Raw genomic sequence first — 26,842 nt, forward strand, 5'->3', positions numbered from 1 at the left:
AAGGATGGCAATGGGGTAGTGACACGGGGTAGCTTAACAATCCTGCCTGTTCTGTAATGCTGTTTTGGTTTGCCTGTGTGTCTCCGAAGCTTGCATGGTTTTGCTTCTCCCCCAGTGAAGCGGGGCCTCTGCCCTCCGTTTTGGCAGCACTAGTGTCGAAGGTTACTTATTTGTATTTACTTTCTAAAAAAGGCAGCTGAACCTGGGCAAGGGGCTGGCCTTTTCCCACACAACTGCTTGTCGGTGCCGTTACATTATTAAATAACGTCGATTAAAGCTGGAATCGTGGTCCAGCAAACACTCACCTGAACGTATTTGGCACCTTAAGGCGAGGCGACAGCTCTCTTGAGAGAAACACCACCGTTCTGCGCAACCACGTGTCAGAAATAGTAAAAATACTTGGAATTGTTTTGACAGGAGTTTTCTGTTCTGGAAGGAAACCAGCACCGGGCGCCCGACCGGCAGCTGCTTCAGGTGAGGCGGCGGGGCGCTGCAGCCCGGCCCCCGCGCGGTGCCTCGGAGTGCCGGTACGGGGCGGGGGTCACCCGGTGCCACGGGCTCGGCCCGACTGACCGCCCCCGGCCCGCCGGGACGCGGCTGCGGCCAGCAGCGCGACCCGGCGCCCGGCGGCGGCTGCGCTCCCCTCACCGGCTGGGGGAGCGGAGGGCGCCGCTCCCGCCCGTCCGCGCGGCCCGGGGCGGGGCCTGCCCGCGGCACACGGCAGCGGCAGCAGCGCGGGCGGAGCGCGCCCCCCGGCGGCGGCGGCGGGCGGGTGCGGGCGGTGCTGCCGCCCAGCGCCATTACCGCCGCCCGGCGTGGCTCCTCCCGGCGGCGGCGGGCGCTCCGCGGGAGCAGAAGCGCCCCGGCGGGATGCTGGGGGTGGCGGCGGCGGCGGGGGGGATGACCTGTAACAGGTAGGAGAGGCGCGGGGGCCGCCCGCCCGCCCCGTCCCGTCCCGCCTCCCGCGGCGGGCGGCTGCCGAGGGCGGCGCTTTGTCTCGGCGCGGCGCGGCCGGGCCGCTGTCACCGGCCGCTGCCCGCTTGTTTGACCCCCCCCCCCTCCTCACCCCGGTGCCCCGGGGAAGGCGCATCCCCTGTCCCGCCGCGCCCGCGCCTTGCGGGGCATGGGGGGCGGCGGCCCCGTGCTCTGGCGGGGGGGAAGCGCTGGGGTGGCCCGTCGGGCGAGCTGGTGCAGGGCCGGGGTCCCGCCGGGGGCCGGGGGTGCAGCCCTGCAGGTGCGCTGCCTCCGCGCCCCGTGGAGTTCTCATTTCGCGGGGGGAACGTTCCCCTTCCCTCCGGCAGCACCGCGGCGGGCGGCAGCGACGGGCACGGCGGGGGTCCCTTCGCCCCTGCATCGCCCCGTCGGGGTCACGCTCCCGGACGGAGCGGGATGGGGGGGGGATGGGGGTGCTGGCGCGGCCCCGCTGCAGAGAACTGGGGCTGGTACCCAAAGCTCACGTGTAACGCGCTTGGGACGGGGCGTGAGCACGGGTCGGTGCCCTCTGCCTGAAAAGGCGCCTTTCCCTGCGGGAGGTGGTTGTTTTAAAAGGCTGGTGCGAAATCACCTCGGGGTTTATGTGGCGAGATCCGTGTAGCGTTGTGCGTATCCCGTAACTACTGAGTCGTTTTCGGGAAAGGTTAATGGGGAAGGGTTTCGGAAAGCAAAGGCTGTTCTGATCGCCTGCTGTTTCGAAGCCTCACCCGTTGTGGTAGCGTCTTGGGAAGCAACGTCCCTAATTCAAGCATTTGGCAAGTGTTGCGCTAATGCGGAAACCAGAGGTGGAGGAGGGTGAAAGAGCGATTTTGTAGCTGGCTCAGGCTGCAGGGTGAGGACGGCTACTGGCGCACAGACTTTAGCCTGGCGAAAGACCGCCTTATCTTTCCCACACCTGATCTCCACTGTGAACTCCTCCAGCTCCGCACCACGCCTTTGGAGGAAACCTGTGGCAGCGGTGAAGCCAAGCTGAGCTGGGTCCGCCATGGTGGCACACAGTGCGGTGGGACGGGACAGGCTGCTGAGCCGGCTCCGCTCCCAGGGTCAGCGCCCCAGTGCCCTGGGCAAAGGCAAGGGAGGCAGCAGGATCTCACCAGCCTTGCCCAGCTTTAGTCCTAGCTGCTGTGCAGCCACATGCTGAGAAAAAGATGATAGCGTGGTTCAGATGTTCATCGGTATTAAGACAGCTGTTTTTTCTTCAGTCATTCCAAAAGCCACTTGGTTTCTTAGTGGGTGATGGGTGCTTCCAGGCCGGGCTTCTTTCTGTGTTTCCAAAAGTGGCCAGGTTGCCGGTGTATGTGCCCTGAGCATCAGTTTCTTGTGACTGTGAGGATCTGCGTGTCATCCAGCCCGCACAGGTGCTTCAGCTCGGGTGTGGAGCTCACCTCTCCGGGTAAATAGAGCAATTACACGTTTGGCATCTGTTCTGCTGAAGTTGTTGGGGAGCAGGCCAGCTGCCCTGCTGGTACACGCTTCCCAGGATATGAACTAGGCTACACCCCTGGCATGGTGAGAAATTTTGGGACGAAGTCAGGCGAGAGCCAATGCTTGCACAAACTTGCTGAGATGAAGCAGCAGAGTGCTCTGGTGGGAGCAGCCCACCTCCCTCAGCACTGTCTTGGGGGGGAGCTTCTTCAGCGCAAAACGCAGGCGGTGCATCCCGCAGTGGGCAGGCGGGTGGGCGGCACATCCAGCCCCGCAGTGGGCAGGCGGGTGGGCGGCACATCCAGCGGCAGAGCGCCTATCCTGGGGTATGGCCGGTGACTTGAGCATCCTTCCCTGCCAGCGGGGACGATCCGTGCTCCCTCCTGGCCGAGCAAATCCTCCCATGGCTGAGAGTCAGCCTGGAGTCCCACTGCTGCTGACGTGCTCTGGATATGAACTGCTTGCCCAGCAAGGGCTGGATGTGGAGCCCCTTGCCTAAGTTGGCTGGCCCCCTCTGTTTGTCTTTTCTCACCACTTTTTTGGGGTGAATCGTCCTGTCAAGGACTGTGCTGTGCTGTGGCTGAGGAGCTGAAGGTGCTGTGCAGTTGATTCTTGCAGAAGCGTGGCTCAAGGGAGCAGAGGGAGTTGCTGGCCAGGGCAGGGAGTGTGGCTCCCCTGGCAGGGTGGCAAGGTGGGTAGAGGCTGCAGGGGTCAGCTCCTTTGGGGGAGCTGGTTACAAGACTTCTGGCTGAAGGGGTTTTCTTTGGGTGATTCCAGTCTGTTGAGGTCAAAATAAAGCAAAAGGGCAAGGTTTGTGTAAGATACATTTTGATTTAGTAAAATGCAAGGAGAGGAAATTAAAAAAGTTGGTTCATTTTCTTATTTTGATTCTTTGGGGGAAAAAAACACTGAAAATGCAAATGTTTCATTCAAAATCACATTTTAACAAAATATAAGGTGATCTCAAAGGCTTCCACAGGCTGAAACTCCTCAGAAGTTTTGGATCTTGACTTCTTGCTCTGATTTAGAGAGTTTAACCTGAGTTTTGGGGAAGAAAACAAAAAAGGAAAGAATGACTTGAGGTCTCTCTCCAGATTTGGTACACGGAAGAGCAGCAGACATCTGGTTGGCAGGTACACACATGGGGTTTGTTTTTCTCCTAGGGAAACTTTTCTTTTTAACTCCCCCCCCCGGCCCCCCCCCTCCACTTTATGGAGGCTATTTGAACTTGAGTCTCTGCTGCGGCTTTTATTTTGCAATGAAAGGAACCGGCAGGCTGGCAGTGTGACCTAAACACCCCTTACCCAAGGCACCGCCATCTCACTGGGCATCACACTGGGAGATCAGCGTGCCCTAAGGAGAGAGGTTTGGGGAGGGATGTGCAGTGTGCAGTGTGCCCTGTAGTTGGGTTGGTGCTGGGTAGTGGTCTGTCGTTTGGGATTGCTGGCCGCGCTGTTTGGGGCTGATAGCTAGCTTGCTTTATAAATGTCCTCTGAGTTTTGTGGGCAGCTTTTCCAGCTGGTTGTGCTGAATTCATCTGGATATGTTATCGTTGGAGTAAGTTTCTTGTGCGGTTCAGAGAAAAACATGTGCTTGCAGTTCAGAACCATTATTATCTTAAGCTTTTGTAGTTTCCTAGCACAAACTAAGTTTTCCTTTGTAGCAATGATACAGGCCAGCATGCAGTAAAATACTGAACAAAGCAAGCTCCTCTTTATTCAAAGCATAGCTACATTTGAAAAACTAGCATAGACTTAGTGGATTTACAGCTCTTGTTCCTCTGTAGACTGTGAAGCTCAAAAATGTGGGCACTTTGTAGTGTTACTGGCTTTGACAGGGGACTCCATAAATAAGAAGCCAAATGTGATGCTGCAGTTCGATCTCAGTTTTAATGCAGAAGGCTTTTTCTTAGAACTGGCTCCATACAGTTACTGCAGGGGAGCCGTTAATGTCCTGCAATATACGGAGGATGGTTTGCATAGTTAACAAATTCTTTTTGAAGTCACAATAAAATATTTATTATTGAAGCACTTAAAGCAGGCTTTTCAGCTCCTGCAACTGTGGCTTTGTGCTAAGTGTGTTAGGTTGGACATCCTGATTCATCTGTGCCTTGTTTATCTCCAAAGCCCAGTTTAAAGGTTTTTCACTCTGTAACATAATGCGGTCTCTCATTACTTTTCAGCATAGACAGGCTTTAACTATTAGCTGTGCTAAAAGCAGCTTGATAGTTGGGGAAATTACTCACGTCAGGTCTTTCCATGATGGCAGGTGCTGATGACAAGGAAAATCAAACTGACAGTCATGTTTTGATAGCCAAAGCCTTCCCTTGCATAAGCTATCCATACCATGAATCAAGCAGCCATGTATGTGGTCCTTGTTTTAGTGATGTGTTACAGTGCACGTCACCCTCACAGCTTGCACAGAAGCACTGATGTTGGGACAGAAAGGGTGAAAGATTGGGAAGGTCCTTATTCAATCTGACAATTGAATGTAGTAGGGGACTGTGCCCTGGAGTTAAATACTTTTCTTCAAATTAGGACACTCCTTTGCAATTACTTCAGCATTTCCTTTCCTGTGGTGCCTTTATGAAAATGCTTACTTATGTTTTTTAAGCAGATAGAAAGGAAAAAAAAAAAAAAAAGAAATCAAGATACTGTCATTTCTTTGTCTGGTTTTGTGCACCCAAATAACCCTTTATGCAAAACAGTTTTATGAATTTGTCTCGGTGCCTGGAGACTGTCGGCAAGGTCTAGGGGACAGAAGCTGCTGGTGTGCCCAGTGACAAACTATTTGTGGGCAAAGTGAAACCATGTTCCTCTGCAAAAATAGCATGGTCTAGAGTATCCTAGAATGCATGAAAAATAGCATTACAAGAGCAGCACCCAGGATGAAGTTTTATACTCTATAATTTTCATATTGTTTTTCCTTAGATTTTAAATAAGTAGTCCTTGAATTCCACCTTTGATCATCCTTTTTTCATCACTTTTTAACTCATTACAAGAACCCACCAGCTACTTCTACAGAATTTGGTAAGAAGATGAGACCTAAAATCACTTGGTGTGTTTAAGGTTGTTTCAATCACTGCTTGCATTACATAGTTTGAAGAAATCAAACACACTGGTGGATGGGCTTTTAATTGAGTAAAAGCTAAACTGGTGGGAACAGTGGAGTTAAAACCTTGTGGTTTTTCAGTCACATCGTGGATGGGGAGTTGGTGTGGATAATCTGAGAAACGAAGGCAATGTAATGATATTACGAATGTTTCCTGGGTGGCCAGAGCAGCATGGGGAAGCTGCCATGCTCAGAGTTATAAAGGTTTTCTGTATTAATGTATTGTTTTAGTGTAGTTGGGGGCACTGGGAAAGACCACAGCAAAGCAATGCAGTAACGCCAGCAAATATTTGGGAGGCAACAACATGGCAGAGTGGCTCCTGTCCAGACCTCACACTGACGTGCAACAGCTGTGGGATTGATGTGGGGAGAGAAAACCACACAGAGAAATAGTTTCAAATCCACCCTGGGAGGGGGGAAGGGGGCCTTGGCGCTTTGCAAGGACTCTCTGCCTTGGAGATTGGCTTGGCCATCCCTGCTTGGGGCTGGGTGCTGCCTGGCGGGGGCAAGGGACTGGCTGTCAGACTCTCACCTTCTGGAGCCGCAGCATCCCCCCGTGCTCCCTCCGTGTCTCCACCTCTGATTCGGGAGTGAAGAATACAGCTTGGCAGGGGCGGCAGCATGGGCTGGCAGCCGCCTCTCTCAGGGGAAGGTGGCCCCTGCAGATTCAGGGCTGAATCAGCACAGCAGCCTCTGCGTGCAAATCTGGTGAACCCTCCTGTCACGAGGAAGCACTTGCGCACCGGCGCGTAATACAGTTTGCAGCTTTGCAGGTGAACGCCATGCACGTCTGAGCTGTGTCGGCCGCAGGACAGACCTGTGTTCCGTGGCAGAGAGACCAACATTTGTGCTGGATTAAGTAATTCATTTTTGCCAGGAGCTGCTGGTAAGTGGGCTGAGATTCATTTGGCAGCGATCATCTCCCAGACCCAGCTCTGGCCAGTGTCACAAAGCCGGACGGACTGTCTCTGGGCCATGCCAGGGCAGCTGCTCTTCCCGCAGGCGGTGATTACAGAGACTTTTTAATTAGGCATGTGGTTGCGCTACAACTGAATGGGGTGACCTGCACACTCCTGTCCCCCCATATCTCTCATGTTAGCACTGGGGACCTGAGCCAGCTGAAAGCCCATGGTGAGAGACATTGGTAGATATCTAGGTTTAAAACTGAGTTTGTCTCAATCTGGATCAATTCCTTGATCTTGTGAGTGGTGCTGAAGTTGGGAGGGGAAGGGACGTGGGAAAGGTGGAAACACCCGTTTCGGCAGACACATGGATTTGTGCTTGGGTCATGCAGCCATGGCCTGAAGAGAGGTGCTAAAGTTCGGGTCCTGTGAGGAGGGGCTGGGGATCTAAATAAGGAGGGAGCAGTGCGTGTCGGTGGGCTGGGCTGGGGACTGCGTGCGGCCATCCCAGGCGCAGTGTCGGGAAGCAGCACGTCCATGCTCCGCTGAACTGGATTGAGGGATCACCTGCCTGCAGGTTGTTGTATGAGGATCTCCTGGGCAATTACTTTTGCTTGCTGCTATTGAAAGCACACTTGGATATGTTCCCTCTGCAGTTTGTTGTTCCCTCCTACAGCCCTGCCTGAAGGGAAACCACCCCAGCAGTGGTTTTGTCATGGTTGTCACAAAGCTTGTTTGCAGAAATTCACCTTCAGAGGATTCAGAGGAAGGAGACCCCATGTCCCGTCCCTGTGACATGTAGGTTATGGTTAGAAGGGGCACGGAGAATAGTGACACATCGATGCCTGTTTAAATCTACATCACATTTGTTGGCATGGTATGACTTCATGATCTCAAGGGTGCCCAGAGGCTTTCTTTACCCATTGCTTTCGGGTCCCAGAGGCACTCAACACTGTTTATACCCACTTGTACTGTTGAGAAAAAAAATGGAGCAAGAGCTGTGTCTGTGAGGTCTTGCAGGCTGAGTCCCACCATATAAGAGACACAGCTATGGGAGAGGCATGGTGCACGTGGCCACTTGTGTGTTTTGCTCAAGCACTGTACCGTGGAGATAGGCAAGCTGCTGTGGGAAAGGGGGCTTGAGGGGAGCCGTCCGTGAGCTTCACTGGGGCTGAAAGGAGAAAGGCAGGAGCCTCTCAAGTGCAACATTTCTGTAGTACTTTAAACATCCCAGAAAACAATGGGTTTTTTCTTCCTTTTGTGTTTCCTTTTGTGAGTATATGCAGTTGCAAGAGAGAGGCAATATTCTGAGTATATGAAAAAGTAATCGAAGTGGATCATTTTAAAGCTGCTGCTGTTATGAAAAAGCTGACTTCCGAAATCTTTGTTGCTTCATTCATGTTTTTTTCCTTTTTGTTAGCCAGCCTCAGGAAATGAGAACATTCTTTTGGCTTTCCGTGCCTGAGTCACATCTTATATATATCTATATAAAAATATGTTCAAACATCTCCAGATGTTTTTTTCGGAGAGGTACTTGTTTTGCATTAGGGTATCTGAGCTTTAAGTGTTTGTACACAGTTGGATGTTTCCAGAGTTTCCCATACTTCTCTAGTTACAAGGATATGTATATTCCTGTCAGAAAAGCTGAGGGAGATGTCCTGATAACCTAGGGAATATACAAACAAATAAAAGTAAAGCCTTTAAAGAAAGTGAGAATTTGTTATGTTTAAAAAAAATTAAACTATCAAAGCAGTTGTTTAATGTGAGTTGCATCCAGATATGTAGCTCTTTAATGTTTGCTAAGTGTGTATTTAAAAAAAAAAGTGTGAGGAGGAAAATCAGAAAATCGAAAAGGATCCCCAAGGGAAGGGAAGTAATTAAAATCTCATTATACCCATCTCTGCTGTTCAGTGCGCTGACACTGGGCTCTAGCAGTGCTGTGCGTGCACGGCGGGGTCTCCCTGCCTCCCTCTGTCCTCCCACGGGGGTCACACGGGGATCGTGAGACTTTGCTTTAAAAGGAAAAAAAAAAAAATCCCCAAAAACGTTTAGTTTGACCAAAGGCCAAATATTTAACTTTGGCGGGGGAGGTGGTGGGATTTAGGGGAATGAATACAATTTCCACCCTTGGTTGTTTAATGTAGCTGCACTGAAAATGATGGGAGATGGGGGATGGCGGGTGTCAGCGGTGACCCGTACAGGGGTGGTGGCAGGGCACAGGGGAAGATTCTCCCATGGGGCTCCACCTGCCACAGCCACAAAGCCTCCAGGTGTTCACCGCGGCTTCTCCTCCCACAGCTCCCACTGAAATGCCGTTGAGTTTATGGCTCAGATAAGAAACCTCTCACTGATTAAATATTTTGATTGCATCCTGGCCTTCCAGTTAGTTTCTTTGTTCTTTTCTCATCAGTGGATTAAAGTGGACGTTCAAAACTCTCGCTTGTTGAAATAGTTGTATAAATATGGTCCTCAGGGTAGGTGTTACTTAGAAAAGTACTTCTTCTCTTGAAAAAAAATCTACCTCCTTTTGCCCCTTCAGCATGCTTGTTTGTCGTCGTGCATCAAAGAAGTGTGATTTCTATAACTATGTCAAAGAATAGTGACTTATTGTTAATTGTTTGAAATAATCTAAAGGCCAGTGGGGCTTATTATTTTGGCTGATTTCCTGCTCATTCAAACACTGAGGAACTGTTTCAGGTTCACATTAAAAGAAAAAAAAAAAAAAAAAGTATAAAAGAAACCTGTAGAGCCAGGATAGTCTCTGGGGGAAACTGATGGGCTCACAGCCCTGGGATGAATCCCCCTCTGTTGAAATCTTCAGCAGTTACAATTTTTCTTTTTTCAGAGAGACAGGCTCCCCTTCTCCCTGGGCATCCCTCTCATGTGATGTCCCCTGTGAAATAGCATCGCCTGTGAAATAGCATCGCTCAGCCCCACTCGATGCCATGCTGGGAGCTGGATGTCTTCAGGCAGTGGTACAAAGCCATCCAGTCGCCAGGCTGAGTGTAGCTTTGAGGTGTGGCTGGGGCAGCAGGGGGATGAGTTCCATAGCTTTGCAGCAAGGTGAAGCAAGGGAGGAGGGATAGAATACTGCCGATGGCTACGTGTGGTGTAAGCCCAAAGGTCAGAGTTTCCAATCTTCGTCTAAGACTGAAAATTGCCTTTTCCTTAGTCACATGCAGGATGGGAATGATTGCCCTGAGCTCTCCGGTGGGACCTGGAGAAGGGTCCAAGGTTTTCAGCGGTGCGGGTGTTCTAAGTGCCCGGCTCTGGCTGGGTGAGTACAGATCCCAGCACTGTTCTGTTCTCAAGGGAAGGCAGGATGCTCCTCGGTGTCAGCTCACATCTGAGGCAAACCTCACCCAGCAGACACTGCTCTTCAGACCATCCCTTCCTCAGCCTGCATTAAATCAGCTGCTGGACCAGGGTTTTGTTTTAAAAAATACAGAGATAATAAAGTGCTATTTTAAGTGTCACATATTAACAATGCTGCTTCATTTTGACGTGAACAAAGCTCTTTGTGCTTGCGATTGCTTAGCTGATATACTGCAAGCGGGAAATTATTTGGATTTCTTGTGTTGAATTGCATCTGAGTCACAAATGTGAAAATCAATAGTTCTATCATCACCATGCAGAGATGGGCAAACAGTACAGTTAAGAGGATCCTTGACATCACCTTTGGGAAAATTACTAGAACATGATAAAATGCCAGAGGATCCAGGAACAGTAATATTGTGTTATTGCTCAGCTTTCATGAAAAAGCTTTCTGCTCACCTTGGGCTATTTATTAATTTATAAATAGCTTTGTGAAGCTGTATTTAAAAGAGATATTCAAGGAGTTTGATGCTGTTGCGTGATCCTGATGTCTTTTCAGAGCAGTATCAGCATGGACAGATTTCCAAGGTAGGCAGAATTGTGAAATGAGTGTTTGTGTCATCTGAGGTAAAATTGGTTTAGTTGCTTTTACCCTATGTGTTTTGATAATGTGTAGCTGTGCAGTGGCTTGATTTCCATAATGGATTTTCTGTTAAGTCCATAAAGGCACAGTTAAAAATGTGCAGCAGTGTTACTTCCATGCATGTACAGAAACAAGTGCCGGAGTCCACGGAAGGGATGTGGCAGATGCTGGCTTGTAAGTCACTGTGTGCCCAGCAGAGCCACCACCACCATTGCAGCCATCACTTGGACAGTTTGGGTGGTAGCAACATGGTGTGGGGACATTTTCTAGGGAGGAAGGACTTCATCCTCCCAGAGGAGGAACCACGTCACTGAAAGCTGTCTTCTGGTGCCCCACCTCTGTAGGCATGAAGGATGTTGATGGTACAAATGTCAAGCAGAAGATTTTTCTGTCATGTGTTGAGTAATGCTCCTTGTTTGGTTTGCATTACAGATACTTATCGGTTCTCCCTGCCACAGTGGAGGGAGAATATAATAAAGAACTGCTGAGTCCAGATTTTTCTAACATATCATTAATCCCTTGCCATGAAAGTATGTGCAGAATGAGCTGGGCCTTAGTTGTAGATGAAAAGGTTTTCCATCAAACTTGGAAAAAGTAAGTTATCCACTCTGTGTTCATGGTCTAAATGATAAAGTTCTTGTAGCTGGTCTTGGGGATGCAAGGTCTACCTGAGTTAATTAGAAGGAAAAACATAACTTGTCACACTAAAAATACATTTTTCTGCATACCATGGAAATATCTAAAGTTCATGTTGATGTAAAGTTTAATAAACCAAAACTGTTTATGCCATCAATATCCAATATTTCAGATTGTAGTGCTGAATTAGTGCTGGAGTGGAAATATTGTAAGGATATTAACATAATTGCATTTGCTGAAAACTCTTCTATGTGCTTTTTTCTTTATGATATTAACAGAAATTGAGGAGGACAAGGACCTCATATTATTTGTCTCAAATATTGTTATCTTAAAGTGCACATTAAAAATTTACAGAAAGGACATACTTGCTTTTCAGAAATTCATAGACAGAGAAATGTATCTAAATAAAAATAATTGGATTAATATATTTAGTCTGAAGACAATAGAGTCCTGCTTATGCAGAGCGCTTGAATTAAATTCCTGAGTTCACTCAGGTCAAGTTATGAGTTTAAATTTACATATCCTTGGAGCCAGGAGCTAAACTGCATGGAGCTGACATGATATACGTCTACTAACAGGGCCTAGGTTCACCCTCATGTGAGGGTTAAACTGCATCTGTGCTACCACATTCTCTTTATAAGCTTTCTAACAAGATATATATTTCTCAGCATGTGAAGTATTTAAAACAACCAAGTAGGTAGGTACTACCAAGAGGTAGGAAATGTGGCAGGAGAAAATGCAGATTTTTTTTTTAAGTGATTCTGGCATAACTTATTCATTCCATAACCCTGTTCATTGTGTACAAGCAGATGTTGCAACAGGATGTTGCCTCCAAAATATTACTAGCAATTGCCTGGTCAGGTATATAAACACAGGTATTATAAACACAGGGTGCCCCTAACTGAAGCCTTTCTTCTGAAGCAAGAAATGCATCAACAAGAGTTGCTAACATTTTAAAACCTCAGTGGATGACGGTACAGCATCAGAAGCACTGTGGCAAGGGGTGCTTTGTTTATGCCTACCACCTTCACAGATTATCGTTGCTGGCATTTTTTCCCATGGATGCTGGAAAGCTGCAGCTGCCCTTCGGCAGGATGGTGCTGTCCATACCCGAGGAGAAGCTGGTGGTGTGGCATGGCACAGCTGTAGGAGGTGTGCCAAGTGGCTGCTCAGTGAGCAGTAAAAGTTACAGACCTTCCTGCTGTGCCTATCCCAGTGGGCTACGTGCACTGAAATGCAAGATTCGCTCCATATAAGTAACAAAAGAGTTGAGAGAAATGGTGAGAGCATCTAGACACATCCAGACACAAAGCAGTGGTCGGCAGCCTGCATGGTGGCATGGGTGTGGGCACCCTCCTGGCAACCTTGCCAGGTGGTGATGCCACCTCTCCTGTCTATTCTCAACACCAAATTATTTTTTTTTTCTTGTGTACCTTATAATTTCTTATTACCTTATAATGGCATGCTAGAAGGTTTGATTTGCTAATAGCTGAGGTGTATCTTGTTTCTTTACTTCTGCAAATACGCATTTTCTGGGCTAACAAATGTGTGCTTTTACAGAGGACGTCTTCAATGCTTCGTCAACCTGAACCACAGCAGTGACTTTCTCTTCCTCCTCAGCACTGAGGCTGCACTACAAACTGATCGCACTTTATATACATGGGGGAAAAGAGGAAACTGCAGCTGAAGTCAGGAATTGTTTGCTTATTCATTAGTTACAAAGAGCCAAACTGAGGTCATTTCTAGTTAGCTGGCCAACTTGCTACTGCTTGCTTCTCTTGAGCTGTCTCTGCAGAACCGCTGTCTGCATCACCCCTCTGGCTGTATCTTTTGGGAGGTGAGGCCAGCAACCCAGGGAAGATGAAGATTAAATTGCAGGATTTTTTTTCCAGGAATACAGGAGCGTTTTCTAAGAATACAGAAGTGTCTTCTACGGGGGAAGAAGCATGTCCATCTCTCAAAACTGGAGGAGTGTGATTCAAAAAGGGGTTTTCTGCAGGTCCATATCAAGAGGGAAATTAGATGGACCACCAGCTGCATTTAGGATTTTTTAAACAGGGCAGCTTTTGCAGAGGTATTTTGAAATGTGGGGGTAACTTCATTTTTTGCTGCTTGACAGTGATATGAAAATACCTGAGGAACAGGTTTTAGGAATATTCCCTCCTCCACCGCACCCCTTTTTATTTCTTGTTTATTTTTAATTCTAAACCCATCAGTTTTCTCTTCCCTGAGCCCTATATCTGGAAGATTTGGGGCATGCTTGTTGAGAACGGATATTAGTTTGTCCTAGTACAAAACCGTTTGTGAACGAGCCCTAAGGTTTTACTGTGACATCCCACTTGCCATTGCTGTTGTCATGTTAATAGCTTTTCAGTCACATGAGAGTTTTGTAGCCTCAGACAGGAACTAAATTTCTAATGGAGAAAATAAACTCCTCAAAAAGAAAAAGAAAGTTTTGATTAAAAACGGTTGTTCTGATTTATACCTTTGCCGGCTTCTATAATAAAGGTTGACATGATTAGCTGTCAGAAACATAGGTGATTTTCCCTTACTCAGAATCAAGTTCCTTTCAAATCTGCAGGGGTTGTATCATTAACTTCAATAAAAATAGATTAGTGGAGCTTTGTGACAATTCCTCAAGACTGCATGCTTATAAATAAAGAATTCAGCACCAGTTTAAGGCAATATTTTATTATCTCCTGCAAGTCATTAGGAACACAGAAATACCTCCAGACATATGGTTTGATCATTCATTGTTTAATGTTGTGATAACGTGCAAATGCTAAATGTTAGCATGATTAACTGATTTGGTGCTTACGGATTACAGCAAGTCTTTCCCAATTCTTCTCAAAGCCAATTGAAATTCCGTTGTTCTGTTTAATGGGTCTTGGTTTGGACTCCAGGGTCCTTAAGTGGAGCATCAATGGCCCAATAAGGCAAAATAATGTGCTAATCTGTCATTTCTCATATTTCAAGAAGAGCAGCTGCTTGTTAGATAGATGGGTATGACATGCCTGCCCAGTGTCACATGCAGTGTCACACACAGATAAATGCCTTCGGTGAGGTTGTTCTAAGTTGGATTTTACACGGAGCGAAGTATCTTTTGTATAATTTATGTCTTGCTTGTAAGTAGCAACTGAGATTGTTTCAGCTTTTTTTTTTTTTTCATATAACCCCCCCCCGAATTTGATTAAAAAGTGATTGTTGTACTATATGATGGTATAGTTTTACTTGCAGCATTTTGTAACAGATCTTGGCAACGCCCTTTTGTTGCCATAACTGGGTTTGCATAGTTTGGCAAACAGTCATGCAAATGTAAATGTGGGAAAGAAAACTGAAGTCTGGATCCGCAGGCTACAAAAAGCGAGTCAGTGCAGGTCTGCTTGCTCAAGAGGCTGGCACTCAAATGACAGTTTGGTTCCAGTCTTATGTGGCAGTGTTAAGAACTTGTATTAACCCAGTGTGCTGCTAACTGGTGTAATTTAATTTACAGTTTTAGCCCAGTAGCCACTTGGCTGCTGACCTGCACAGCGTTCTTTGGGCTTCAGCGCAAATAAAATGGTTACAGATGAGTAAGCAAGAAGGAGGTGCCTTTTCATGGGAGCCTTCGTGGATCCTTGTATGATTTCTGGGGAGTGAATTTTACAGTGAGTGTTGCGTCATGAAAGGGAGCAGAGGTCTGGGTTGACAGTGGAGTTACTACTGCAAGTGGGTGAGAGTAGGGTGGGATTGGTGTCCCATGGGACTGCAGGCTGCAGGGCTCCTGGTGACCTGCCTGTGATCCAGACTCTGCCACTGGCAGAGGGGAGGTCCAGGTGATCTGCTGGGCATGCGTGGGTCTGGTCTGAGGAGCTCGTGCCACGGGCTGGCGGTGTTTTGCAGTAGTTATATTTTGAAAAAGCCGAAACTCCTCTTCAGGAAAGGGAGAGCAAGGGAGAGGTGCTGCACCTTGTAGCAGTGGTTAGTGAAAGATGTACACAAATAAAACAGCAGCAGGGAAGATGGCATTTATACATCAGCTTGGCCAAGGGGATTTTAATCACTTATGGTGCATCCCATAAGCAGCAGGGCTCTGAAATGCCTGTGGCTGGGCACTTCGGTATGAAGAGGATAAAGAAAGAAGGAAGGAAGGAAGGAAAGTGAAGATAACACCTATAATGTCTGAGTCACTGTGGTGTCTAAAGTGCCTGGTGTATTTGTACTGCTTGCTAGATGTTTTCTGTCTTATCTGGCATTATACCAGTATTTCTCAATGACATTAGCCACAGCACGTTGGGACTTAATGGTAAAAACAGGATTTCTGTTCATTTAGTATCATTCCCCACTCCTGGATTCTGGAATACTGTAATGATTTATCCATTAAGTTGCTGAAACAATAATCTGTGTGTGTTGCATTGCATTTGTGTTCCTAATTAATTTATGCTGGTGATTTCAGCTGAATGCTGAGTGACAGGTCAGGCTGTTCAGAGCTGCCTGTTCTTATCTCCTTCATAAATACATGAGGAAAAGCCAACTTCTGAAGGGGATAGTTGCAAGGCAATGTTAGAACAGAGGATTGCCCGCCCTGGCAACAACAGTGGCAACCAAATGTGGTATTAAGCAGATGCTTGGACTACTTTTGCTTCCTCTGTGCAGGATTCCCATTGTAGCATCCCCAAAGGCGAGGGGGTGGGAGAGGGAGTGCTTTGTTTACGAGAGTTGCTAAAAGCCAATAAAATGAAGAGTATGTCTCTGCTGCAGGGGCACTTTCAGAAAGGTCTCTTTCCCCTAGGCTTGTTTTGTGGCTATGTAGTCTTCAGCAGGAGCAGGGTAATGAAGTGCCTTGGTCCATCCTGGTCTATGCTCAGCTTGGTCCTGCTGCCTGGAAAGGGGCAGGGGTGGGTCCAGCCTCTGCATGTGGCTGCTCTTGTGGTCCAGCCTTGCTGGTATGGTGGCAGCAGCAAGGTTTAGCTGTGGGAGCAGAGGAGGAAAGGTTCTTCCAAAAAGTGACTTGACCAGCTTCAAGTCCATATGCTGGTCAGTGTTTCACCTGCATCGTTGGTCAGAGGGTTGGGTGGAAATCCAGGAGCTCCTTTGCCACTCCTCTGGAAGGATGCCAGATCTCACTCAGCCTCTCCCCAGGCACTCAGGAAGAGTGAAAGATGACTGACCACAAAAAAAGCGGTGTCTATTCGAGAAGTTTAAAAACTTGAGGGCTGCCCAGTAATTAGAAAAAATTAGAAAAAATTAGAAAAAATGGATTCATATATATTACAGGCTATCTGTCCTCTAAATCTTTTCCTGAAGGAGGGTTATAATGCTGATATTCTTTGATGGGTCATCCAGGTGGGAATACAGGCTTTTAAGTTTCTAGAGCATGTTGTGCATGGCCTTGACATTTGAATATGCCATAAAAGTACAGGCTAGCATTTTTAGATGTGTTTTATTCCAGTTAACAGTACTGGCAGATTTCACTTACGCTATACACAACTCTGATTCCCATCCCAGTTTTTGAAAGAACAAATGGCTGGTGATGTTCAGAGGCACACATTATGTGTAAGTTAAGTGTAGTTTGGGGCTGGGCTTACACCCATGTACAATACCACTCAGTGGGACAAATGTGGTCAGGCACAGGCACTAATGACATCTCTGTTGAACTGGGCAGAGCACACGGCACAGTGTTTATGCCAGCTGTGGGAAGACTGAAGATAATTTCATGTTGGTAGGTTTTATACCAGGACAGGTCACCTGCCAATATTTGTTAAAAATATCTGATCTGGGTAGGAGAGTTTATAGTGGATTGGTACTCGTCACCATGCTACGGCAGCATGTTTGATCCTACCTTAGAAGCTGTGAAGCAGGCTGTGCAGAGACTGTCTCTGTGAACTGCGATTTCAAGGAGATTGTAGCTTGGTGAAGGTCAGAGAGCAGGGCTGGGAATGGCCTATAGATTTTGTTGTTGTTTGTTTGGGAAGAAGAGAGCTTATAAGAAAACACACAAGCAGCAAACAAAGGAAGCCTTTCCTGTGCCAGATGTCTTGCTCCTAAGTACATCAGTGATGAGATGCTCTTTAACTGGCATCCGTCTTCTGCCTTAGGGGGGAAAAACAGTCTCTGTTGTTCCTTAGTGGTGTCTGGTTTACAAATCCTTTGGTTTTATACCCTCAGTTATAGATTGATTGGACTGATTATTCTGTATTTGGGCAGGTGCCTTTGAGCATACAATCTCAGCATACATTAACGATTGACCTGAGGATAAAGCAGCCTCCTCCCCGCTGAGCAGAGGATGTTGCTCTGAACCCTGAAGTGCAGTGTTCTCCTCCAGCTCCTGTTTGGAGGGTGATGGTAGCATAGCACAGTGCCCGCAGTAACAGTCATCTCATCCCTCCCTTTGGGTAGGTATTCGGCATGGTTGGCCTAAAGACATTCTTAAAGATTTTATTGAAAATATGCATTTCTGTTGTACTTTACCCATGTGCGAATAACATATTAATGAAGGTCTCCATAGCTGAAAGGAATTCAGTGAGAAATCCTATGGCTGATCTCACCACAAGGAAAGTTTTATCTTCATTTGTCTTTCTTGCCTTTTCCCTCTTACTTCCAGTTTCTAATTGCTGTTCCATGGTTCCTGGTACTGTTGGTCAAAGCTGAGAACTGGTTTCATTTTTGTTTTAAAAATCTTTTCACATCTGTAGGCTGAAAGTCAGGACATGGAAAGTCTAGAATTTAAAGGAACTTCAGGGCACTTTGAGTGTGTTCTTTGTGGAAATCATATTTAATTTCAAATTCTAGGTACAGGATCGTTCAAGATAATTTAAATCTGGATAATTTAAAAGCTGCTTTACTGTAATGATTCCAGGAAGAGAAGGCACTGGGTTATGAGTCCCATTCTGGGAACCACCGAGCATCTGAAGCCATTCTCATTCATTTCAGCAGAAGTTCAGATGTATTGCCCTAACCATCTTTTTGAAGGTGCTCAACTAAGTCTTACTCCCATGTCACATAATATATTTCATGTCATACTGGTCGGTATATCATCGTGTCTGGCTGCATTACTGCCTTGAATCCATTTACTGGAATTCCTATGCTTTCTTTTCAAGCATTTACTGCTAACCACTAATAAATCTGGAACATATTGGGACTTAGTGGGATGTTGGGCTTCCCAGGATGAAATCTCATTGTTTCCCATTACAGGCAGTGGCTGGCAGTTGCCTTCCCCTCCCTCCCACCCTCAGTCATCTGAAGTCCTCTTCTACTGCACCAGCTTTTTCTACCCAGGCTGTCCCTGCTTATTGCTGCCTTTGTCCCCCCATTCTGTGGATGTCTCTTCCCAGGGTGGTCCTGATGGAAAACATGCCTGCAGTTGCTCATATGTGGGGGGCAGAAGGCTCCTCTGGTACTGACTTCTGCAAATCCCATCTGAACTGCTTCATCTGCAATGACTGCAAGAAGTTTTGAGTAAATTCAAATGGCTCAGAAAAGCAGCCAGGGGCCCAGTCTGAAAGATAAGACTTGAATTAAGAGTACGTGCCCAACATCACATCTTTTACTTAATTCTTGTTTTCACCCAGGGGTTTTTGTTGTTTTGTTTTCTTCATTTTAAGCATTTAGAATGGGAAGTGTCTTTTCGTATTTCTGTAACTGCCCAGTGTATTTCGAAGCTCTTACATAAACAGGAGTCAAAAATGTCTCTCAAATCTCTGGTTGTCACAAGTGCCAGCATTAAATAGCAGGTTTCATCAGCTGCAGTCTGGCTGACTGTATCTTCCAGGGCTTTAAGTTTAGTGTCATGTGGGAATGAAAGATGACAGAAAGCTTCGCTTTTCTCCCGATTGCCCCTGCTCACAGGTCGCAGCGTGGCAGACCTGTAACCCCCCTGCAGCGATGGGGTGGTACCCGGGGAGAGGCAGGGAGCAGGGCATGTGGGAGATGCTGCAGGGAGGTGGACTCCCATGGCTGAGCTCCCAGCTGCCGAGCGTGGTTTTGCCTTGAGTTGTGTTTTGTTGTTTCTGGGGGGTTTTTTTGTTTGTTTTTGATTTTTTTTTTTTTTTGTTAATAAAAACTTCCTCTGTGGGTTTTTTTTTCCCTGAAGTTGAGGGAACCCAAATTGTTTTTCCATGTGTGGTTTCAGATGAAAATGCTTTTCTTCTTTTTCTTTCTGTCAAAAGAACTAGTGGAAAGATTTTGGAGTGTTATTCAAAGACCTTTTTTTCCCCACTCCCTGGATTTACTCTTTACTTTGGACTGATGCCTCATTTTTCATTAGCAGATCAGAGCTACCAAAAAAGGTGTCTGCTAGACAAGCAAAGTTACTTTTTAAGAATTAGCCTGGTACTCTTTTCCAACATCAGGATTGATAACTGTATGTTATTGACATTACCATGCTCTAAAAATGATAGTAAAATAAAGATGCTTTGGGCTGGCACTTTTTTGCTGTCCTGAATGAATTCTGTTATGGGCAGTGTTCAGAATAACTTGGAATCCTTGCAGCTCTGTATTAATTAGAAAGCAACAAAGTAAATTTCGGAAGTTACTTCTTTCTATTACTGGAATATCTAGTACACAGAATTAGTGTTTACTTTTTGTTAGGCACAACATCTGGGGATTTCAGTTTCTTCTGCAAAATGATCAAATTAGGGTGGTGATGGTTATTCTGAAAGTAGTACATCAGGGTTTTTTGGAGCTGTGTGGCAGTAGTATTTTCAAATGAGTTCTTCATAACTTTTGAGTGTTTATGGAAGTCCCAGGTTAAAGGCCATTTCCTTCTAGGGCTTATGTTTTCCTCATCTATTCCTATCATTATTATAAACATGTAACTTAACGTAAAGGAATGAATTAAGGGAAAAAATAAGCATATAATTGTCATACGAGTTCTGATACTGTCCTTATTCTTCTACATTTGCCCTATTTTCCACACAAATAAAAGTGACCTGTACCTTACCTCTAACCTGATGTTAATGTTTATATTTATTTGTATGCTATTTGATGTGCTATGGAACTTCATGACTTGCTATTTTTACAGCAGTTAAAGTAAATGGAAGTAGAAATGGGAATGCCTGTTAGAGGAAGCACAAATGACATGCCAAAACCCACTGCAGATTAGTACTGACTTTAGTCCTCTGTTTTTAAATGCTTGTGTATGCTGTGATAGTAATTCTTTATCTGAACATGATTATTTATATGCAAACACACTTCATATGCGACCCCTATTTAGATTGTTTTTAGGATCCCTGTGAATGGTTCTTCTTCACATTCTTTCATGAAGGGTGTGTGCCCACAGAGGCTTTAAAAATTACTTTTAAGGGAGAACATTTCAGAGAAATACCACACCCTCTTGCTCCAAAAAAGCCTTGTGCTGTTTTTCTTTTGGCTGTGTTTCCTTTTGCTTTCTATTTCCTTCCTGAGATACGCATGCTACCTGAAAGTTGCCATGGAGTATTTGCCATGGTGGTACTGGCATAAGAGCCTGCATGGTGGGGCTGATACCAGATGACAGTTCATGAATCTATATCCCTCTTGAACCAGTGGTGAGCTGTGCATAGGATCATCCTTAAAGTTAAACCTAAAAAGATCTTTAGATCCAAACAAAGGTGGTTGTGCCAGTTTATCCAAGTCAAATTGAAGCAGCACTTCAACCATTGCAGTCTTCATGTATGAACAAGTGCACTTTTTCTCTGGCTGTTCATGTGCTTTCATTTCTGCAGAGCCCACAAGCAGCATTTTTGCTTGTGGTGGCTTCCTGAGCAGGTATAGCTGCAGAAAAGTAGAACTTGATGTGGTCCTTATTTTAGTCCCTGCCAAGGAGAGCAGGCTGTGGAGGGGCTGTCTGGGGTCAGCTTTCCTGGGACAAGCACTTCTGAGAAGACTAGGTGAAATAAAAAAGGGAGTAGGGGGCACACAAAGATATGATCTCCTGCTAACTTGCTCTGGTCTTCATTTCCAATCTCCTTCACCATTTATCTTTAAATCTTTTCAGCTGGCATCTGACTGAGCATTTGGTTTCAGAAATTGTCTGCTAGTTGATATGAGGCTTGTTTCTGACACCAAGCAGCCACTGTCACCATGTTATCTGGCACAGCCATCTCCAAAGTGGTGTATGTGTGCAGGATGATGCATTGGAATGTGGGAAGAAAATATTAAGACTTCAGTAGTACATGCACATAATTTATAAATAAATAAATGTACATATATTGGGGGTGCGTGCTCAAAATTTTTTTACTGGTAGAGGTACGCAATCAAAATAGTTTGGAGACCACAGCTGTAGCAGATGGAAAATCAGCTTTAATTTTTATCCCTAATTTGCCACCTGATTATAGCTTTGCTAAATTCAGCCCTCCACAAATACAGCCCCCTCCCACATTTTAGCCACTGTGTAATGAAATGAATCCCCCGGGTAATTTGGCTGAATACCACCCCTTCTCCAACAGAAGACACAAATAAAAGGCTCTGGCTGAGAGGGAAGCATGCTTGCCAGTCTGCCTCTCCAGCACAGTTAATTAAAATGCATCCACGTGATGGATGCATTCCTTTTGACTTGAATGGGAGCTGGTTGGTTTCCCGGTTCAGGCAAAACAGTTGTTTTCTTCTCCTAAAGTGAAATGCCCAGTGTCTGATGCTCAATTTACCGAGGACGCTTAAGGGAAGGAAAGGGGAAGGGACGCAGCCAGGCAGCAGGGTGACTGAAGCGGGGCAGGGGAGCAAGCGCAGTGCCAAAATTTGTGGGGCTGGTGGGGCACAGCAAACGCAGAGGTGAGGTGACTCAGGGGGCATCCCTACTGGTCCGCCCCGCTGTGCCTCCGGGCCCGGATTCCTTCTGTCCACCACTCCTTTTCTCTTGGAGTGGTGCTTCCCTGCCCTCTCTGAAAATGAAAAAGCAGCAGCCTGCCAAGGTGCTTTGGAAGATGGCCTCTAGTGGGGCAGAGCAGTGGGATCTTGCTCCCAGTGGCAGCTGGATGAGCCTTGGGTGAACCCGCGATTTCACCCCATTTGGGGTTAGAAATATGGGCTCATGCTCATGGCCACCACATGGGCACCCAAGTGGGCAGCCACAGAGGGGAAGCAATTTGCTCCTCTTTGCACTGCCTGGTGTAAAAACTTCGGCAAAGGAGCAGGGAAGAAGAGTGGAACGGATGGACAGATGGACATCCCCTGTGTAGTTGTGTCCCCAGCCAGCGCTATCAGAGCCAGCTGTTAAATGCCAGAGCCCTGGCTGGCAGGAACGCTGCAGATCCAGCTGAGGTGGGACTGCACCGCTAATGAGTGCTTTGCTTGCAAGCTTTAGAGCCCTGAAGTCCTTCCCTTTTGCTCAGGTTAATCTATTTGGGTTTTTTTTCCTTTCTTTTTAACTAAGCAGCCTTTCTGCTAGGGCTTATGTCTAGGCTCCAGGTGGTCTGAGGTGAGGGTGCAAGCCCAGAGCAGGATTTGGTCCCCAGCACTGCACCACCTCCTGCTCCTGGACCTTTGATAAATGGTGTTACCTCTGTCCCAGCTCCATGGCTGCCAGCTGAGCTTGAGGGCAAATAATTTAAGGACCATAAGATGCTCAAACACTACAGTCAGATCCGTACACAGTAGAGGGAAGCAGACAGTGGAGGACTGATATGTAAAAGGTTAGTCATCTGGGGAGCAGGTCCGTGCCTTGATATCCCCTTCTTCCTACCTAAAATAAGCAAAATCAGGTGAAACTGCAGTGTGTTTAGTATTTCACAGGAGGAACTGCAGACAAACAAAAAAGCACTGATGGTAAATTAATTCAATATGATTTATTATTCAGTACTAAGCAGTAGGGTGATTGAACTTGAACTTGATTTATAATGAAAGTAGTTCTGCTTCCCCTTAACAATTGCTTTTGTTACAGCCAGCAGGATGGAGTAGTACCTTGGGTTATCCTGCAGATATGAGTGTCCTGCTTTGCTGTAAGGTGTGCCCATTTTTCAAGGGGAAAAAGAAGAGTGAAATAATGGTGCCAGCTTGGAAAGTTATTGCATAGCTACTCTTACATAAAGAAGAATTATTTGCAAGAGCTTTAAAATATGTGCAATATGTGTTCTGACTTTCTACAAACTGGTGCTCTTAGGAGTTGCTGATATTAATTATGCCAGAGCTTTATGCTTCTAAGGTCAAACACAAGACTTTAATGTGAGTGATTACAGATAAGTTGTTACTTTTTTTTTTTAATCTTCTGAAAGGTATCCTTTTGCTCCTTACCTGCTTAAACATGCAGCACACACTTCTGCCTCTCTGCTACTGCACTTAATGCTGCACCTTCTCCCTGCGCTACTATAAAAGCACAGTAAGTGCCTGAATAAGCCAGTGGGTGAGAGTGCTGAGGAAGGAGAGGTGAGGAAGGACTGGCAATCTACCTGGGTGATGGAAGGGGAGCTGGATGAGATGCCTGGGTGACTTCTGCAAGTGCATGACCCCAGTGCTGTTGACCTGCAGGGGTGGAGGAGTTCTTGAGGGTCACTGCACTGACATGCAAGACAGACGTGTGGACTAGAAAGGGTTGTCCTGTGAATAGACGTACTTCAGGCTATTATGGCTTATAAGTCTTTGCACTCTTCATTTTCTGTGACTCCCAAAATAGGGTGGGAAAAGGGCAGAAGAGAAAAGCAGTGTGGTAGGTGAGGTGGGATGTTGAATGGTGAGCACAGAAGTCAGTGCTACACATAGGTGGTAATAATTTCTGTTGCTTGTGTAGTATGCAAATATGCCAACCAGTATGTAATAAAAAACTTCAAGGCAGCTTCATGTTGAAACAAAGATTTATTCAAACTGGGGACCCAGCTGATAATGTGAATGAAGTCCAATAATCAAAACAGTTATTCTTAGGTAGGATATTTGAATTGGAGAGCCTGCAGTCTCTCTCTGAGTCTTTAAAGTACTTTTCAGTCTTGTGAGAGATTATATTGAGAACACTTGAAATTTTGAAGAGTGACTCACTGTATTTTCCCCTCCAAACAATTAAGCCATTTCAGTGAGCTCATTTTCACTAGTCTGATATGTAGCAACTTGTTTTTCCCTCTGCTGCCGCCTAAATTTATTCCTTTAGTAGTGTTGTTAAATGTGAACCTTTTTAATGACTTTTTTTTTTTTGTTAATGCTGCGGTCAATCAGTAACCCTGGGGTTCATCAGTGCATGGAGGATTGCCACAGGTAACATAATTCTGTTAATCTGGACATTGAGCAAATAGCTCTAGAAAGAAGTTCAGTTTTGCAGCGAGTAGGTTTTTCTGAGTTTTCCCTCAGACTGGGGCAGCCATTTATGCCCCAGCTTTCTCTTCGCTGTGGTCCAGCCCTGACTGGGTGGGCAAGTCCAGGCAGGCATTATCTTGGCTGATCATTCAGCCAGAGAACCCTGAGGTGGCTCTGAGATTCGAAGACGAAGTAAATGTCCCCTGATATAGTGGGTGCATGGACTTTCTTTACAAGCTGAGCCACTGCTGTCGTCTTGCAAAGGCTGGGGAGTAGGGCAAGCCCTTGCAGTGGCCTGGTGAGACACTGGCAAGCAAAAGTTACTTGATATCAGTGGGAGGAGAGGGGGAAAGGCATAATTCATATCCTCACTCCTGATGGGAGACAGTGGGGCGCAAAAGGGAGGGAGGTGAGACAGGAGGGAGGCAGAGGCTCAGAGGGAGTCAGGGCAGCCAGCTGGCCCTGGATCCATGGCAGCACGTGTCGGAGGGAGACCCCTGGTCCGCTGCCAGCAAGTTTGGGAGAAAAGCAGGAGGAAAGCAGCTACTGATGGTGTCAGAGTGCTAGTCAGAGTCTGACTGCTGAGTGCTCTTCAAAGGGCTGGCGCCTGTAAGAATGAAGGGTTGGGCCTTATCTCATTTCCCCTTTAATGTAACCCCAGGGATGGGGGAGATGATTAATGAAACCCTGGCAGTGAATGGAGCCAAAACCAGGCTGAAATGTTTAAATAATTTCTCACAGGAGATTTGTCTTTTGGTCCTTTTGTACCATTCGACAGGCCTAACCTTCCAGTTTGCACGTTGTTTATTTTCTCCTGGCTGTCACTGTTCTTGTTTAATCCTTAAAGATAATGGTATGCAGTAATAATGGTGAGGAAGAATGCTTTTCTTAACATTCACATCAAGCATAGTGTGATACCATTTCTGTAATATTTTGGCTTAATACTATGCGCGTGGTGCCAGCAGTAGTACTGAATTGTTCACAGACTGCTGTAATGCTCATAAGGCATGCTTTTTCAGAGCTCACGTAAGAGGCCTCAGAAGACGTGCAGAAGAGGGAACATTGTATTTATATTTGAAAATGGTGGCAAAAATAGGCTGCTAGAGAATTAAAGCTCAGTCAGCCTAACTTTGATCCCTAGCAAGGCATGAATGCAACTAACAGTCAATATACAAGCACTTACAGAGCAGTACAGCATTAAAAAAGCTGTGTGGATTTCTAAGAACAGATAGTTTCAAAGCAGCCAATTTTCCAACTCTGACAGATGAGCATGCCATGTAAACAGAAGGGAGGGAATAAACGAGGTGTATCTGCTGATGCCCTCTTGCACAAAATTTTATAAGCAAACAAGAGGCTCTAAAATTAGAGCCATGGTGATTAACTTCTTTGGAACACAAGCCTTGCAGCTTCTCTTTCTTCAAGTATCGGCCCATCCACTCTTGCCACTGGTTTGTTGCTGTCCTACCTTCCTTTATCATCCTCTTGCGAGATGTATTAGTTCAGACTCAATGCTAGTTTTCACTGCTGCTGGCCTTGTTCAAGAAAAGCATATAGCAGTTTGGAAGTGATAGTCTAGGTCAAATTGCCAGAAGGGGGGTGTGCAGCTGCTTGAAAAGAAGCATTTGGGTAGGAATTCTTCACAGAGCCACCAACAGGATGGACACGGACACACACACCCCACCCCTGGACCTTCTTGACAGCACCGTGCAGGAGTTCCTCTTTTCCCACTTGCATTGAATAACTTGATCAGTGATATGGATGCTGGAGCTGAAAGTTAGCTTAGGAAGTTTGTGGGTGTCCTTGACTTGGAGGAACCTCGAGGGGCATAGGAGTTGAATTGAAAATTATTGTGGCAGGAGGGAGAGAGGGTCCACGATGAAGTTGAAATTTCACAAAGTGCTAAGAGTTGTACGCATGAAGGAGAATTCAAATGGATGTGGGCTGGGCCATCTGGAGGATGTATTGAAAAGATTTAGCATGTCTTGTTATGTGCTTGCACAGAGCTTATTTTGGAAATGTTGTTTGTAAAATATAAAGAGGGGTTGACCTAGTTTTTTGTTGTTTTTTTTTTAAGAGACTGTGTATTCATTACTGGAAAAGCCTAAGAGCCGTTGTCCTGCCAGAGGAGGATAACAGAGAGGCCTTGTTAAATCAACAATGTACTTGAAGATTGGAAAGAGTGCAGCAGCCACTAGCTGGTGCGTGCTGCTTTACTGAAATGTAACAGGGTTGTGTCCATGGATGGCAAATCTATTTCGGTTGTTAATATGTCTGTAGTCTCTGTAAGTGAAATAGGAGGAATATGATAGCCCTACCCAGGAATTAAGATCACTTTTTTCTCCAAAACAGCATTTCCTCCTTCTGTGCTCTTATGCCAGAAAGGGCATGGCTACAGAGAAGTAGGTAGGGGAAACAAGAGATCGCCAGAATAGGACCTGTGCCCTGACAAATTCTTGATGATTGTGTGTCAGTTTGGGATGAGAAGTGCCCATGGCTGTGCTGTCTGCATGCAGCAGGGTATTCGCATCTCCCCACATATTAGGGTGCAGGCTGCGTGGAACCATCCAGCCATGCTGGGCAATATTTAGCCCTTCTGTTTGTCTTCCCCCATCATGGGAACTGCAGAGGAGGCGGCTGGGGAGAA

General features: G+C 46.3%; 1 protein-coding gene across 2 annotated transcripts in view; it reads left to right on the forward strand.

Annotated features, from left to right (window-relative positions):
* Nucleotides 1-756: 756 nt before the first annotated feature.
* The window catches only part of LIMS1 (LIM zinc finger domain containing 1), a 76,469-nt gene continuing 50,383 nt past the window's right edge, over nucleotides 757-26,842 (forward strand). The window contains exon 1 of one of the 2 annotated variants that reach the window (XM_055802385.1): nucleotides 757-914. In XM_055802385.1, the coding sequence (XP_055658360.1) occupies nucleotides 871-914 (44 nt within the window). In that variant the 5' untranslated portion in view covers nucleotides 757-870. Of the gene's footprint in view, nucleotides 915-6,395; nucleotides 6,416-26,842 lie in introns of those variants that run through there. The other variant, XM_055802387.1, reaches the window with a different exon arrangement.

Source organism: Falco peregrinus, chromosome 4 (genome assembly GCF_023634155.1).
Source record: "Falco peregrinus isolate bFalPer1 chromosome 4, bFalPer1.pri, whole genome shotgun sequence".
Classification (NCBI taxonomy): domain Eukaryota; kingdom Metazoa; phylum Chordata; class Aves; order Falconiformes; family Falconidae; genus Falco; species Falco peregrinus.